Source organism: Adiantum capillus-veneris, chromosome 23 (assembly GCF_014529385.1).
Source record: "Adiantum capillus-veneris isolate H3 chromosome 23, ASM1452938v2, whole genome shotgun sequence".
NCBI lineage: Eukaryota > Viridiplantae > Streptophyta > Polypodiopsida > Polypodiales > Pteridaceae > Adiantum > Adiantum capillus-veneris.
Window position 1 is genome coordinate 128,388,375 of NC_140953.1, and position 17,141 is coordinate 128,405,515.

At 44.2% G+C, this 17,141-nt stretch overlaps 1 protein-coding gene across 1 annotated transcript in view; it reads left to right on the plus strand.

The window, feature by feature from the left end:
- The first annotated feature begins 290 nt into the window (after nt 1-290).
- Nucleotides 291-17,141, plus strand: part of LOC147428525 (casein kinase II subunit alpha-2) — a 40,131-nt gene continuing 23,280 nt past the window's right edge. The window contains exons 1-3 of the mRNA XM_086497714.1: nt 291-583; nt 719-848; nt 1,120-1,314. Coding sequence (XP_086353840.1) covers nt 498-583; nt 719-848; nt 1,120-1,314 — 411 coding nt within the window. The 5' untranslated portion in view covers nt 291-497. The remainder of the gene's footprint in view (nt 584-718; nt 849-1,119; nt 1,315-17,141) is intronic.

Consider the following 17,141-nt stretch of genomic DNA (forward strand, 5'->3'; position numbering starts at 1 on the left):
ACTAGCATTAGAGTAGGTTATGTGGGCTTTGGAGATGAATTGCTTCATTATTTTTAGACATAATTGCCTTTTTTTGCGAGGTAATTTGTGACATTTTTTGTGCTAAGCACTAAAAAATGGGTCTTAATTGTCGAAAAGGAATAAAGATTAGAAAATCTTGAACAGTCCAGCCAAAATAGATACAAGGGTGTTTTGAGAATTTTTGAGGTATTTTGGTAATTTTCCCAACATTAGACATGGGAACAACATAAAGCGACCTTTCAGGAAGGTTTTTCACTCTCTCTAGATCAGCGAGTCCCGAGCCCCGAGTCCCGACCCATTAAGCTTTTACCTGTGAGCTCGGGCAACGAGAAGACGCCTCTCTTTCTCTGTTCTGCCTAACCTGCGCTCGTCAGCCCCACTCCATATCTCCTCTTCTGTGGGCTGTCAGCTGCGATTCTACCCATTCGGTAACCCTGGCTCAGAAGATCGGGAAATCGACTCGCAAGCCTGGTGTTATGTCCAAGGCTCTCGTGTACGCAGATGTGAATCTAAATCGCCCTAAAGAGTACTGGGACTACGAGTCGCTCGTCGTGCAGTGGGGGTAAATCACTTAAGTTGCACGCTACACACACACGCAGACTCAGAGAGAGAGAGAGAGAGAGAGAGAGAGAGAGAGAGAGAGAGAGAGAGAGAGAGAGTTCTTTATTGGTTGTCTTGATTGGATCTGCTCTTTCAGGGATCAGGAAGATTATGAAGTTGTGAGAAAGGTTGGTCGCGGCAAATACAGCGAGGTTTTTGAAGGAGTGAACACTGTCAACAACGAGCGTTGCATCATAAAAATACTGAAACCAGTGAAGAAGAAGAAGGTCTGTTGTGGGTGCTGCTCTTATTATTATTCTTTTAATTTCGATTATATGAGTGACATGTGGTATATGGCCACCTTGAAGCATCGGGAATGCTGTCTGGTGTTTGTTCATGTCATGGATTGCCTCTCAAGAGTTAACCTTATGGAACATGGATGTGAAGCTTTCTTTTGCTGCATTATGGTTTTTTTCTAGGTATGCATAATCAAAAGATTTTGTGCGCAGAATGTGTTTCTTGTGTGCAGCTTCTGAGAGCTTTGTAACTTTATTTTAGATCAAAAGGGAGATTAAGATTCTACAAAATCTTTGTGGAGGACCTAATATTATCAAGCTATTAGACATTGTCCGGGATCCTCAGTCAAAGACACCAAGCCTGGTTTTTGAATATGTCAATAACACAGATTTCAAGGTCCTTTATCCGACTTTGACAGACTATGATATCCGCTACTACATATACGAGCTTCTGAAGGTAAAGCTCTTTATTAATATATACTGAAATTTTGTAGGGCAAATTTACTGTTCTGGTCTTACAAGCTGTTTCTAGAGTGTTAAATTGAGCATTTATTCTCATGCTTTTATATGGATTTCAAATCTAATGTGTAAATAGTGGTGCAACTAAGCAACATAATATGTTCACGTCTTGAGTTTTCTCTTACAGAAAATATTGTTCATCCACTAATAATTCCTCATACTTTGTGGAAGAGTTTAGCTTAATGTTGCTGAAGGTGATACTTCCATATGTGTAGTATGTACTTCGAAACAAGGAAAAAAATTCACTTGGATGTCAAGTTTGTCGATGAGAATTCTTTTGCTAGTGATATCACTTTGGTTCTTTATGTCATGGGTTGTATATGTCAATAGTTCTGTATATGTCAATAGTTATGACAAATGTAAGAGGACGAAGGTGGATTGACTAGTTAGAAGTGTTATTAGGTCGATTAATGCTCCTCACTTATGAGTACTTGTGTCCTTTCCGTAATCTGCGGGACAAGTAAGTGTCCATGTAGGCAAGCCTGCATAAGAACCCATCCTCTATGAGCCGAAGAAAATGCTCTGTGTCTAGTCATCTTCAAGCCCAGCTCTTATATAGGTTGTGTACATGTCCCCTAGGTCTCCAACTGAAATAAATCTTGTTATAAGTCTAGTGACCTTCCTTTGTGTTAGAGAGAGAGAGAGAGAGAGAGAGAGAGAGAGAGAGAGAGAGAGAGAGAGAGAGAGAGAGAGAGAGAGAGAGAGAGAGAGAGAGAGAACACGAAGCGGCGGAGTTCCGCTTCCAAAAGCACTGGCCCCAAAGATTGGTGTTCCTTTCGGTATTTCTTTATTATTGCTTCACAAAGGTAAAACGTCACGAGGACGTGGCTGCTGCTAACCTTAATTGTTGGTTTCTTTCCAATGATTTTTGTTTTATTTTTGAGATCCTCTTTTTGAAGTTGCAAATGGTCGGACATTGTATGGCCAATGTGAATGGTAGTTTCACCTGCAGACGGGAAGTTGGTCGGCACTGGAATTCGTATAGTAAGAGGATGTCTAGGCTCAGTGCAAGGTCATGTAGGTCTCCTCGTTGCACTTAGCAAGTTGGTGGATACTAGGAAGTGAACTCAATAAAGACAGAGTCGAGGTGGGATCACCAACAGAAAGTATCTGATAGTTGGGCCACATTGCACTTTTGGATGCGGTCCCAATGAGGATAGATGGTCAGATGACCAGTGGGAGCCCAACGGAAGCATCCCCTAAAATTTAGGAAACTGCTATTTTGGGCCGTGAAATGTGTTTGCGTCATTACTTCTGGTATGACAAGGGAAACATTTTATTACTCTGTTGCAAAGTCAACTAATGCACCAGTTGAGAGATTTTTAAGCAGGAAGCCCAAGGCGGGGAAATTGCATGCATGAGTGCCAAGTGGAACTTTTTGGTCAATTTACCAAGTTTGGGAGAATATAACTCGTAACTGACTTTTTGGAGCAGTTTTGGAGGCTGATGACTGTGATTTTCAGCCATTTCTCTCCATTTTTAAGTTTCCCATGACTTTACCTAGGACCTATGAGCTCATTTTCAGCATTGGAAGGCATCGGATGCGTGTTTACAGGGCTGTTTTGTTGCTTTTCAGTGATATGTAGCTTTTGGAAGCCATGGAAATCTTTCCCTTTTGCATCTATTTGTTCACAGATGCATTACAAGCAAGCGCAGAAGAGGGGACGCTCAATTTATGCGGGGGGATGCTTCATTGAGAACCTGTCACAGATTAAGAGCTATGGAGTGCTTTCTTTCCCTCTCATGTACAGTGTGGTGCTAGGAGTGATGCCTTGCACACTACACACTGCTCTCTCTCTCTCTCCCCTACGTACAGTTATGTGATGCCCCACAAGAGGGCTCTTCATTTGACTGATGTACAACTGTGTGGTTTCATGCTTTTGTGCCGAGGCAAGAGCCTCCTCGAGGAGGAATAGAGGTAGTTGACTGCCACGCCAAAGCAGGTACCACTGAGGGTCATAACCTAGCGGTACATGTGCGTTTTCAGCGCTGTGTATGCGCTGTAAATTGACCGTTTTTCAGCCATACGGACGCCAGAACCTTTGGGAATAGTCTCCATTGGCAGAGGACAGTTAGGGGACTGTTTGGGATTGAAAACATGGCAAAAACCAGTAAATACAACGTGCTGAATTTACTTTTTTTGGCATGTATTAGAGGGTATACGCCAGTGGAAGTGAGTTCTAGTAGGGGAATTGGTTTCTCGCAAGTTTTGGGGTGGTTATGTTGCCGAAATTTGGCCAAAACAGGTGGTATCTAGCGGGATACTAGTAAAGGATTCCCAGGACTCTACTTTGTAATTTACCCTCCTAAAGAATAAAGAAATACCGAAAGGGCGCCAATTTTGGGGCCTACAGGTTGTCGCGTCTGCTCGGAGCATTCTAGCTTCCGAGCCGTGTGTGTGCTTAAGTGTTAATTCCCGTCACAGGTTTCCTTTGCACGTTCTCTGTGTGTGTGTCTAAAGTAAAGTATAGAATTTCGAGTGAAAGCTAAAGCCTACCGCCCCACGGGCCGGTTTCAATGTTTCATTGCTCGGACATTAATCATTTTTTCCTCATAGAGTGAGCCTCGGTTGTTTTGGGTAAAGACAGAGAGAACAGGAACGCGTGATTACACTATGGCCGACAAAGAGAAGGGCATTATGAAAGAGGGTTCCTCTTTCCAAGATAAACAGGAAATTCCGCATGTTCGTCCTGCGAAAAAGTGGTCAAATTAGGACTGACTTTTTGCTGCGTTTTTAGGGTTTGCAAGTATGAACCAAGATGAGATAGGGAGAGGTCTCACGGTGGTAGATTGGCCACTAGATCTCCTGCGCGAGTGATGTGGGTTTGCCAAGTGGCACGCTGCTCGTCGATTCTCTGAGGCGATTGCTTGGATTCTTTGACGCATTGGTAAATCATCTTGAAATTTGAGCTTACTTGGTCGTGGGTGGTACGTCATAGTATTGTGGAATTATGCTCGTTTGCAGAGGCAAGAGTCTCTTGCACAGGTAAAAGTTAAGGGACAAGTTGCTAGATGCTATTTGGTGAAGTTCAAGAACCATCCAGCTATGGATGCAAAGTGGATGGAAGAGCATGAACAGTCAGAGTCACCAAATGTATGGCAGCTTTATCTTGAGGCCTTTGAGTTATAGCCTACATATGTCCCAACCCAATGTCTGCAAAGGAGGGGTAATGATAGAGCTAGCAAATCAAATGTACTCATGGATTCAGTGCAATAACATTGTACAGTTTGACAAAAGTATGAAGGTCTCATTAAGTCATTTGTACACATGTTTTGATAGTCTTTCTTGCGGATACATGCGATGATAAAAGGGTGCTTACCACACAAGATTATCTATGGCATGTATTTATGGTATGCAATCGAGGACGTTTGCGATTTCAAGAGGGGGGTATGTCATGAGGACGTGGCAATTGCTAACCTTAGTTGTTAGTTTCTTTCCAATGATTTTTGTATATTTTTGAGACCCTCTTTTTGAACTTGCAAATGGTCGGACATTGTATGACCAATGTGAACGATAGTTTCATCCGCAGACAGGAAGTTGGTCGGCACTGGAATTCGTATAGTAAGAGGATGTCTAGGCTCAGTGCAAGGTCATGTAGGTTCCCCCGTCGCACTTAGCAAGTTGGTGGATACTAGGAAGTGAACTCAATAAAGGCATGAAGTCGAGGTGGGATCACCAACAGAAAGTATCCGACAGTTGGGCCAGATTGCTCTTTTGGATGTGTTCCCAATGAGGATAGATGGTCAGATGACCAGTGGGAGCCCATCGGAAGCATCTCCTAAAATTTAGGAAACTGCTATTTTGGGCCGTGAAATGTGTTCACGTCATTACCTCCGGTATGACAAGGGAAAAATTTCATTACTCTGTTGCAAAGTCAAGTAATGCACCAGTTGAGAGATTTTAAGCAGGAAGCCCAATGTGGGAAAATTGCACGCATGAGTGCCAAGTGGCACTTTTTGGTCAATTTACCAAGTTTGGGAGAACAGAACTCGTAACTGACTTTGTAGAGCAGTTTTGGAGGCTAATAACTATGATTTTCAGCAATTTCGCTCCATTTTTGAGCTTCCCATGACTTTGCCTAGGACCAAGGCATCGTATGCGTGTTTACAGGGTTATTTTGCTGCGTTTTCAGCGGTACGCAGCTTTTGGCAACCATGGAAATCTTCCCCTTTTGCATCTATTTGTTCACAGATGCATTATAGGTCAAGCGCAGAAGAGGGGGCGCTAGATTTATGCTGGGGGATATGCTTCACTGAGAACTTGTCACAGGTTAAGGGCTATGGAGTGCTTTCTTTCCCTCTCATGTATAGTGTGGTGCTAGGAGTGATGCCCTACACACTACACATTGCTCTCTCTCTCTCTCTCTCTCTCTCTCTCTCTCTCTCTCTCTCTCTCTCTCCCCCCCCCCCCCCCTACGTGTAGTTATGTGATGCCCCACAAGAGGGCTCTTCATTTGACTGATGTACAGTTGTGTGGTTTTATGCTTTTGTGCTGAGGCAAGAGGCTCCTTGAGTAGGAACAGGGGTAGCTGACTGCTACTCCAAAGCATGCACCGGTGAGGGTCATAACCTCACCGTACAGGTGCGTTTTCAGCGGTGTGTGTGCGCTGTAAATTGACTGTTTTTCAGCCATACAGATGCCAGAACCTTTGGGAATAGTGCCCCTTTGGCAGAGGACAGTTAGGGGACTGTTTGGGGTTGAAAACATGGCAAAAACCAGTAAATACAGTGTGCTGAATTTACTGTTTTTGGCAGGAATTAGAAGGTATACGCCAGTGGAAGTGAGTTCTAGTAGGGGAATTGGTTTCGCACAAGTTTTGGGGTTGTTATGCTGCCAAAATTTGGCCAAAACAAGTGGTATCTAGCGGGATACTGGCAAAGGATTCTGAGGACTCTACTTCGTAATTTACCCTCCTATAGAATAAAGAAATACCGAAAGGGGCGCTAATTTTGTGGCCTACAGGTTGTCGGCGTCTGTTCGGAGCATTCTAGCTTCCGAGCCGTGTGTGTGCGTAAGTGTTAATTCCCGTCACGTGTCCTTTGCACGTTCTCTGTGTGTGTGTCTAAAGTAAAGTAAAGAATTTTGGGTGAAAGCCAAAGTCTACCGCCCCACGGGCCGGTTTCATAAAATGTTCAAGGGTCGTCTCTCCGTGATTGCTCCCAAACTAATCTACCAAGAGCAGGAAATGAGCAACTCCAAATAGCATGTAGGAATATATAAAAATGGGTTGATTCTTTTCCCGGAAATATGTGAGATTCACTTAAGGCACCATCCCCAAAAAAAATTTGTATACATCTGTACGTGGATGTATTGAATACTTTGATAACATGTGGGAAGAAAACCATGACTTGAGTCACTAGAGATAGGTGAAGGATCAAAGAAATGTCTAATTATTAAGGATGATATATGTGATGATGGGAGATTGGTCAAAGCTATTCTTTGGTGTACACGACAAGCCAATTAAGATTCCTACCTTCTTAACCTTTTCGACAGATGAACACTTGAATTGTCATGTGCACATCTAACCTTTTGTGCATGTGGACAAGCTAACTCTTATTTCTAGGGTTTAGGACGTGTGTTCTAGCACCCTTGTGAGCCTGTACGTAGGATGTCACGTGACATATCCAACCCTATGTGTCCGTGGACAAGCTACAGCATGATCATGGTTCAGTCAGTCCAGTCAGTCTAGATTAGAAGTGATCTGGCACTTTTGTGAGTCTATTCGTAGACCGTGCATGCCCTGTCACTTAATATCCTCTGGTTGCACACAACATGATCATAAGCATTCCCATCAGAATCCTTCAGGGGAATTTTCGAGTGCATTTAGCCTATTTTCCCTGTTTTTGACATTTTTTCACTAATTATTTTTAAGTGACTTTTGTTGGAAAGTAGGTAGGGCAATTTTGCTAAGTTTGTATATAAGCAAACTAGAGCTAGCACTATTTGGCAGAAGAGGCAACAGGAGCCAAGCTCAGCAGGCAACTTCTCAACAGGAACTTGGTGGATTTTCCTTCAAGCAAAAGAAGAACCATCCCCCTAGCCTAGCGTTTTCTTTCCACAAGCATCCCTAGCGTTTTGGATCATCTTCGCCGTCGCTCCAAGCCATTGGCGTTTTCAACAAGAAGAACATCGCCACAGTACTTCCATGAGCCAGCGTTTTTGAAGACCTTCCCTAGCGTTTTTGGAAACACATTAGTCTAGCGTTTTTGCATGTCCCACGATTGCAGATTTGCAGCAATTATGACCAGCCTGCAGCGTTTTTCAACAATGAAGTACTTGCAGATTCAACCCTAAAGGAGGTAGCAGATTCAGCTCGGAAAGACACATCAGTTTTCTGCCTAAAGAAACCTCAGTTTTCAGCCCTAAACGTGCAGATTTTCAGCGTCAAAGACCCACAGAAAACAGCCCCCAAATCAGCGTTTTTGGACTAGTCGCAGATTTCAGCCTATAGCGTTTTTGGACAGCAGTAGAAAGATTGCAGATTTCAGCCCTTAGGTCGACTTCATCATCACCGTTGTCAACGATAGCCTAGACTTGCATCAGTCACATGCATTCAGTTTGTACCAGTTTGTGCAATCATAAGTAGACCACTCTCGTCGACGAGAGTGGGGCCTTCGGAGGAGGGTTTTACGTCTCTGGTGTCGTATCTCTCTTCTCTCTCTATCTCTCAGTCTCATACACTTTCACGCACAGTGTCCATTCACTTTGTTTGTGATCATAGCATTCTCTTACTAAGAACGGAAGGCTCTACCTTCCATAAGAACAAAAGGAACCTTGAGCACAGTTTGGAGCACTCATCTTGAGCAAAGCGCAAACATTCATTCCGTTGCACCTTACATTGGTATCAAAGCTTTGACACTGTTCTGTATCTCTCAAGGAAAGAACCACAAGAACCACATAATTTTTTTTGCTTGTTGCGGTCGCACGAACCCAGGTTGGCTTGGGCGTGTCGATTCCTAGTGGTGTTTTTGAAGAGTGACAAGAATCCCAAGAAAGAAGGGCTTGTCCAGCCTCCCCTTGTCTCTTTTTACTCATTGAGAGCGGACCGTGCACTTAGCGGCCGGCCAATCGACGTGAGGTGGGAAAAAGTGTCACAAATACGGAAGCGTAGCTGCTCACTCAGATAAATATCATGCGGAAATTAGAGAGAGACCGTTCATCATGACGAGGAGAGAGAGAGAGAGAGAGAGAGAGAGAGAGAGAGAGAGAGAGAGAGAGAGAGAATTGACACAGTATTGGGGACCAGAAGATGGGCTGGTCCCCCCCCGTTAAGAGTATTCTTTATTCAGGGAGAGTCGTATACAAGCACAAGAACCCGAGGAAACCCCTCCATTCTGTAATCTTAGACCCGAAGGTCGTTCTTTCTCGTAAAGGGCTTGGGCACAAGGCTGTTCCTTCCCGTAAGGGCTTAGGTGCGAAGCCGTTCTTTCCCGTAAAGGACTTAGGCACGAGGCTGTACTTCCCTTGCTGGATACTTAGGCATCAGTTCACTTCCCTGGCTGGGAACTCCGTCGTCAATTTCCTTACCTTGCTAGGAACTCGGTCATCACTCCTGCATCATCATCCAAACACAAAGACTTCATCATAAACAAAGCTGAAAATCGTTACCTATCACCCCTCGGACATGGAGGAGAGTTTCTGTCGCGATAGATTTCTTCTGGAATTCGTTCTTCGCGATGAAAGCTTGCTGAAATTGCAGGACAGCAGGGTAGGACTGCGGTAAATCCTCCTGCAATTGAATTCTGGCGACGAGATCTCTTCATGCGAGCAGTAGGGCAGCGTGAGGGTGCTTCTGCGATCTCCAATTGCTGAAATCTGCTAGCGCTGGCTGCTTTTTGCTCTTCCCTTGCAAATTCTACCTCCCAGAGATGAGAGCGCTGGCTGTTGTATAAGCCGTGAACGTCGGCCAGAATAGGGAGGGTCGACTGCTTTTTTTGCCGGAATAGTGGGCGCTGGCTTTTTCTTGCAGATTTAGAAGGCGCTGGCTTTTTCTTCTTTTAAGAGAATGTCCAACATCAATTTTAGTACTTGGCTGCCCACTTATTAAGTGGGCGGCCGGTCACTTAATAAACTTATTAAAAGTTAGTCTGTTCACTTAAAATTGACTGGCCGGTCAATGTGAACGTGTTTAAACTCAGTTTAAACCTTATAAACTCATTCTAATGCTTGCACTTATTCCTTCCAGGCGTCCCTGGATATGAACTCAAGCATTCTCTCGCGGAAAAACATCTGCTTCTCGTCTTGCTTTTTACCAAAGCTTCTTAGAACCCATCTTTATCCATGTGCTTGCGTTCTTACGCATATTTTCTTACTCAGTTCGGATTTCCTCCTTAGACCCTTAGTGTGTCCCCTTACTGATGAACTTGTCACCCATCTTGTGACTCATCAGGGACCACCATTACCTGGTCTTCTCCCACCGAACTAACATGCCAACTCCTTCACGGTGTTTCTTGTCACCCATCATATGACACACCAAAGTTGTCTGTTTCCTGATGGCTTTTCTTACAGATCTGTGATTCCTTAACTTATTAGTTAACTTGTGCACATTTCTTATTATAGTCCTAATTCTAGAAAATAGAAATTAGAAACAAAATAGTCAAATTAGTTTCAAAAAGCAACCTTGGTGTGAGCGCAAGGCCGCCAAGGGGTGCGCCCACGGAAAGGAGTAGAGCTCGGGTGAAGAGAAGATCCTTCTCAAACACGGTTTGCAAGCGAAAGACAACCTCAAGAACCTCAAGAACCCAAGAACCCAAGACCCTTAAGAACCCAAGTCCCTCGTGGACTTAAGAACCAAAGATCATAGTGCATGGTCGTCACCCGAAGCGGAATGGATACTTTGCATATAGGTGATGAGCATGAGAGAGGCGACGAAGAATTTTCCCCACCAAGAGGTTTTTTCGACCCTCCCCCTTTGCCATCTACGCCGCATAGTGTACCAAACCCTATGGAGGCAATGGTCAAGCAGATGATGGACATGATGGCCAAACAAGAAGAGACTCGCATTGCTTTGGAAGGCAAACGCGACGAACGAAAAGAAAGAAAAGAACAAAGAAAGGAAGCATAGGCAGCATGACGCCCGGCCTTGGAGGCCGAGCGTGAAGCTCAAAAAGTGACCTTGGCGATCGAGCGTGAAGCTCAAAGAGTGGCCTTGGAGGTCGAGTGTGAGGCTCAAAGAGAACTACGCACTCAAGAATCGATTCGACAAGTACTTGTCGCGAAGTCCGAACCAGCCAAAGATCGTGGGAGTTCCTCAAGTGGCGCAAGCCACGATGCGGATTCCAACCATCCAATCACAGAGAAGTTGACTTTCAGTAAGTATGATGGTAAGATGGATGCTACGGTTATTTATTCTCGATTGCATCAATTTAATGCTTATTTTGCGACAACTAAGAAGACAAGAGATAACAAAGTTTTGATGGCAGCCATGTACCTTGTTGGTGATGCCATTAATTGGTACCACGCATGGCAAGAGGCACAGTTAGCGGTGCATGTAGAGGAAGCCGGCGAATTCACGGCGCACGCCCCTTTCTTTCAATTGGGTTGATTTCCAAAACAAGCTCAAGGCATGGTTTATGCCACCTCAGTACCTCGCACGATTGAAGAACGATTGGCGCGCTCTCAAGCAAAATGGTATGCCGGTTATGTCTTTTTCTAATCGTGTTTTGCAGCTAGGTACCCAGTTACGCAAGTCGGATGATGAACGCAAAGAGGCATTCCTTTTTGGATTAGACGACTATATCAAGTTTGATGTAGAAGTCTTCGACCCAATCGATCTCAACAAGGCGGTAGCGATTGCTCTCGCACAGGAGATGAAGCACAACAAGGGAAAGCCCAAGGAGAACAAGACTTCCACAAGACCCTCGCAGACTTCTCAGAACCCTCAGAACGGTAAGAATGGTAACTCTTCTAACCAATCTTCCAACAGTCTCTCAAAAAAGAATTCTTCCAATGACTCTAAGGGTAAAGCTAACACAATTGCTAAACCTAAGCTTACTTTAGATGAAAAGGTAGCACAAGGAGTTGTAGGAGGATACATCACGTCGGAAGAGCGAAGCATTTATTCTAAGGAAGGTCGTTTTCATTGTCACATTAAGGGTCACATAAAAAGAACACGTCCCAAGCTTGAATCGAATGAATCTAAAGAATCCACAAAACCCACTTCCTCTGTCAATAGAGTTAATGATAACACGAGTGTACCCCAAGTTTCTCTTGACCCTCCCATTGATGATTCTCTCATTAAATGTTATGGTCAGGTGTCGGGGCAGCGTTTTGTCATATTGTTTGACCCAGGTAGTATGCATGATGTGATCAGTCCCTCTCTTGTTGAGAGAGCCCACGTAGAAGTTAGTCAGAAATCTCCTCTCGAGGTCTCTGGCTTTGTTCCCGGTATGGACTCTCTCATCACGCAGGAGTGTCTTGGTGTTTTGTTAACAACTCAACAGCAAGCTGCCTTCACGAGAAGATTTTTGGTCTCTCCTCTCTCAGGATGTGATATGATTTTGGGTATTCGATGGTTTCGTGATCTTAACCCTCTCATTGATTGGGAGGCTAACACTTTCACTCTCTATGCCAAAAGTGATTCTCCCATTGTCATTCGTGGAGAGGATATTGTTCATTCTCCCTCTCTCATTGCTAATATGCAGGACAAGATTGAAAGGATTCAGGAGAAGGAGACTCTCTTAGTCTCTTCTTCTCCAAAGCAAGACACACATGATTTGCATGATGATTTGAATGACAATGATTTGCATGATGATTTGAATGATAAGATGAGCATGATGATTTGCATGATCAAGATGTGATTTCTCACAAGCATGATGAGTTGCATGAAGATGACGTGATTGTTCACAAGGATGATGAGTTAGTAGATGCTTTTTTCTAGCGAAGCTAACCTCGTTGTAGATTCGATCAATCACGAAGAACTGATCTTGGCTTTCGAGTCGAGGTCCAAAGAACCCCCGCAGGACGATTCGATCATTCAGGAAGAATCGATCTTGGCTCTCGAGCCTAGGTCCACAGAACCCTCACAGGAAGTATTATGTATTTGCATGATTGATACGCACGCATTGTTCGAGTGTTTCATTCGCGATCGTTTCTTGTATTTTAGTCAGCGTCTCTATGTGATCCCTTTTCCCAGGCATGACATATTGTACATTGAGCACGTTTCACTCATGGATGAGCACGGATGTATGCGTATTTTTCATGAAAAGCTGAAAAGTATGCATTCAAGGAAGTCACATTCCCTGTCTCTTCCTTGGCATGACACATTTGTAGAAAGAGCACATGAAAGTATGAGCACAAAGGATGTGCATTTCCGTTGTGAATTGCCAAAGTTGATTGATTTAGATTAGAATGACAAGATTCGATCTCATTGTTTGCGTGTGTGTGATGAACGGTTGTCTATTTGTTCATCTACATTGCATGCACAGACTTTGAGGAAGACAAGATTTTTTCCACTCACTTTACATGGAATGGGTATGTTCATGTTTTTGTGTTGGAAGTGGTTTCATGAATTTTCAGCCTTGGAGATTCTTGAAGAAGATTGACCTACGTCCATAGACAAAGTTGAAGCATTAAAAGAGCTACAGAAGACTTTGTGTCGCTTTCGGCGCGGCCCAAAGAAGTAAGCGTTGTAGACCTTTATGAAGTTCAAGTACTGCACGACCCACACATTAGATTGGGCCGGCGAAGAGTCCCTTCCAAGATTCCGGATGCTATTGGTAATCTCCCTCGACGCCATACAGTTCGGTACCAGTATCTCACTTTGAAAAGGAGGGGATGTCATGTGACACATCCAACCTTATGTGTTCGTGGACAAGCTACAGCATGATTAGGGTTCAGTCAATCCAGTCAGTCTAGATTAAAGTGATTTGGCACTTTTGTGAGTCTATTCGTAGACCGTGCATGCCCAGTCACTTAATATCCTCTGGTTGCACACAGCATGATCATAAGCATTCCCATTAGAATCCATCATAATCCTTCAAGGGAATTTTCCAGTGCATTTAGCTTATTTTTCCTATTTTTGACATTTTTCACTTATTATTTTTAAGTGACTTTTGTTGGAAAGTAGGTAGGGCAATTTTGCTAAGTTTGTATATAAGCAAACTAGAGCTAGCACTATTTGGCAGAAGAGGCAACAGGAGCCAAGCTCAGTAGGCAACTTCTCAACAGGAACTTGGTGGATTTTCCTCCAAGCAAAAGAAGAACCATCCCCCTAGCCTAGCGTTTTCTTTCCACAAGTATTCCTAGCGTTTTGGATCATCTTCGTCGTCGCTCCAAGCCATTGGCGTTTTCAGCAAGAAGACCACCGTCACAGTACCCCCATGAGCCAGCGTTTTTGAAGACCTTCCCTAGCGTTTTTGGAAACACATTAGTCTAGCGTTTTTGCATGTCCCACGATTGCAGATTTGCAGCAATTATGACCAGCCTGCAGCGTTTTTCAACAATGAAGCACTTGCAGATTCAACCCTAAAGGAGGTAGCAGATTCAGCTCGGAAAGACACATCAGTTTTCAGCCTAAAGAGACCTCAGTTTTCAGCCCTAAACCTGCAGATTTTCAGCGTCAAAGACCTACAAAAAACAGCCCCCAAATCAGCGTTTTTGGACTAGTCGCAGATTTCAACCCATAGCGTTTTTGGACAGCAGTAGAAAGGTTGCAGATTTCAGCCGGTCGACTTCGTCATCACCGTTGTCATCGTCGACATAGCCCTTGCATCAGTCACATGCATTCAATTTGTACCAGTTTGTGCAACCATAAGTAGACCACTCGCCGACGAGAGTGGGGACTTCGGAGGAGGGTTTTACGTCGTCTCTGGTGTCGTATCTCTCTTCTCTCTCTATCTCTCAGTCTCATACACTTTCACGCACAATGTCCATTCACTTTGTTTGTGATCATAGCATTCTCTCACTAAGAACGGAAGGCTCTACCTTCCATAAGAACAAAAGGAACCTTGAGCACAGTTCGGAGCACTCATCTCGAGCAAAGCGCAAACATTCATTCCGCTGCACCTTACATAGGATGTCCATGTCCAGGCACTTTAGTGTAGCTTGCACAAGAGCACAACCCGTGTCTACTAGGTGTAGGTACTAGGCATTGGGGAGTGTTCCTATTAGTACCAAGCCTATGTAAAACTATATGCTACGCACCGCTTATTAGTAGTTTCCCAACTTATTAATAAGTGACTTTCAAGCATTATTTTTCCAAGGTCATGGGGGCTCATCAGGACACTGCCCGATCGAGAATCATTGTGCTATATAAGTTCACCTATAGGGGTCACTTTGAAGGGAAGAAGTAACTGTAGTACTTACAGCACAACGACACAGAAGCACCTCAGCTTTTTCCAGCCGTTAGTTCAGCGTTTTCAGCACCTCAGCACTCCGGTGTTTTTACCTCAGAAGCACTAGTGTTTCCAACACTTAATCAGCCAGCCTTTCAGGCCCCAGCAGTAGCGATTTCAGCCGTGCAGATCAGCGTTTTTCAGCATGGCCGATTTCAGCGTGCATCACCAACTATTTACAGAATTCAGCCTGCATGTACCAGCATTTTCAGAATTTAGCCCGCAACCTCGCAGTTCGAAGCATCGACCACAAGTACCATCAACACCTCAGCATATAGAACCATTGTATAAGCATTTGTGCAATCTAAAGCAAATCCTCTCTAGCGATAAGAAGGGGCCCTTTGGGGGGGGGGTTTTGGACCCCATTTGGTGTTAAGTCTTCTCTCTCTCTCTCTCTCTCTCTCTCTCTCTCTCTACTCACAATGTCACTCTTCTCTCGAGTCTATTGCACAACTCTCATGAAGTAAAAGGAATTCTGTCATTCGTTAAAAGGAATCTTGAGTACGCAGCGAGCACTAATCTATAGCACACGCCATCAATCACTTCCGTTGCACATAACATTGGTATTATAGCTCTTTGGTAGTGCTCGGTATCATCAAAGAATCGCCGTGTCCTTGGCTCGGACTTATTAGCCACTCCCACCCTTAGTCCATCGCGCATTGGGGGTGCTCCCGTCTTCATCGCTCTGTCTTAAGGGCAATTAATCTATAAAGAACCGCAATTTTTTTTCTTTTGAGATTGCACGTAACCCAAGACCACCTGGGTGTGTCGATCTCTCCAATTTGTGGTTTTGAAGAGTGACAGGTAATCCAACAAAGAAGGGTTTTTCTAGCCTCTCATCGTTCCTCGTTTCCACTCATTGAGAGCGGACCTTGCACATTGCGGCAGGCGAATGGATGTGAGGTGGGAAAAAGCAACCTTGGTGTCAGCATAAGGTTGGCAAGGGGGGCATTTGCAGGAAGGAGTTGAGCTTGGGTAAGAGAAAAGCCTTCTTAAACGCAACTTGCAAGCCGTACCAAGTACCAAAATCCCAAGAACCCGGTACCCCAAATATCCAAGAACCCGAAGTACCCCAAGAACCCAAGTATCCCAAGTAGCCAAAGTACCCAAGTACTCAGTGCATGGTCATCACGAGGAGAGGAATGTCTACTTTGCGTGAAGGTGATGAGAGTGGAGTTGGAGAAAAAGAAGTCCTTACACGAGGAGGACGGTTTCCCTATCCTCCTCCATCCCCATCTACGCCACAGATTGCACCAAATTGTATGGAGACTTTGATGAAGTCCATAATGGAGATAATGCTACAACAAGAGACTCAGCAGGCTGTCGCGGAAAGGGAATGTGAAGAATGGAGGGCAGCTATGGAGCTAAAGCGCAAGCAAGCAGGTTGAAGAAAAGATGGCAGCTATGGAGCTAGAGTGTGAGCAACCACAAAAAGCTCAACGCATAATCATTGAGAAGTTGACTTTCAATAAGTATGATGGTAAGATGGATGCTTATGTGATTTATTCTTGGTTGCATCTATTTAATGCTTACCTTGCGACTAACAAGAAAACCAGTAACAATAAAGTTTTGATTGTTGTCATGTATTTGTTGTGTGATGCCATTAATTAGTATCAGGCTTGGCAAGAGGCATAGATGGTGTCACAAAGTGATGACGTGGCGGACAACAAAAACCCTAATTTCTGCCAGAAACCCTAAAATTCTTGCAAACCCTAAATTTCGGAAATCGCGGAGGCGGATTATTAAAAAAAATAAAAATAATTTTTTTTTTGGAAAACGATGAGCGACGCGAATTTTGCTTTTGCTTTTTATTAAAAAAAGAGAAAAGACTCTCTAAGAGAGAGAGAACTGATGCTTTTGATTTTAAAAGCTTTTGGGGCTCTGCTTTTGGGCATCCCTTGTAACCTTTAAATTAGTGGTGAGGGCCTTACTTCTCAGGGCATCTGGACGCAGAGTCTGAGAGTGAAACCCTAACCGCTCTCTTGTACTTTGATGATTGATTAATACAAAAAGAAATACCGAAAGGGGCGCCAGTCTTTGGGGCCAATATCTCTAGGCACGGAACTCCGCCGGGCCAGTGCAAATCTATTGTGATCTGTGAATTGTTTTGAAGTGGTTATTTGGTGCTGTCGCGGTTGATTCTTGACTTGGAGTGTCCAAGTTTGTTACAGTGGTATCAGAGCACGGCCGATTTCTCTTCTACGGGAAATCCGATCCCCGAATTTTTTTTCCGCGGCACCTATGGCTTCAGGCAATGATCAGTCGACTCCCTCTGCATCTGGAGATGCGGGCTGGGATCACAACGAAGATTCAGGCAGAGAGTATGGCCCGCCTTGGCCTACTTAGGCGAAGCGGCGAGAGATAGAGCGTCGCCAGTTGATAAGCGATGCAACAAAGATGATGCTCAATTTTGCCAAGGACCCGAAGATG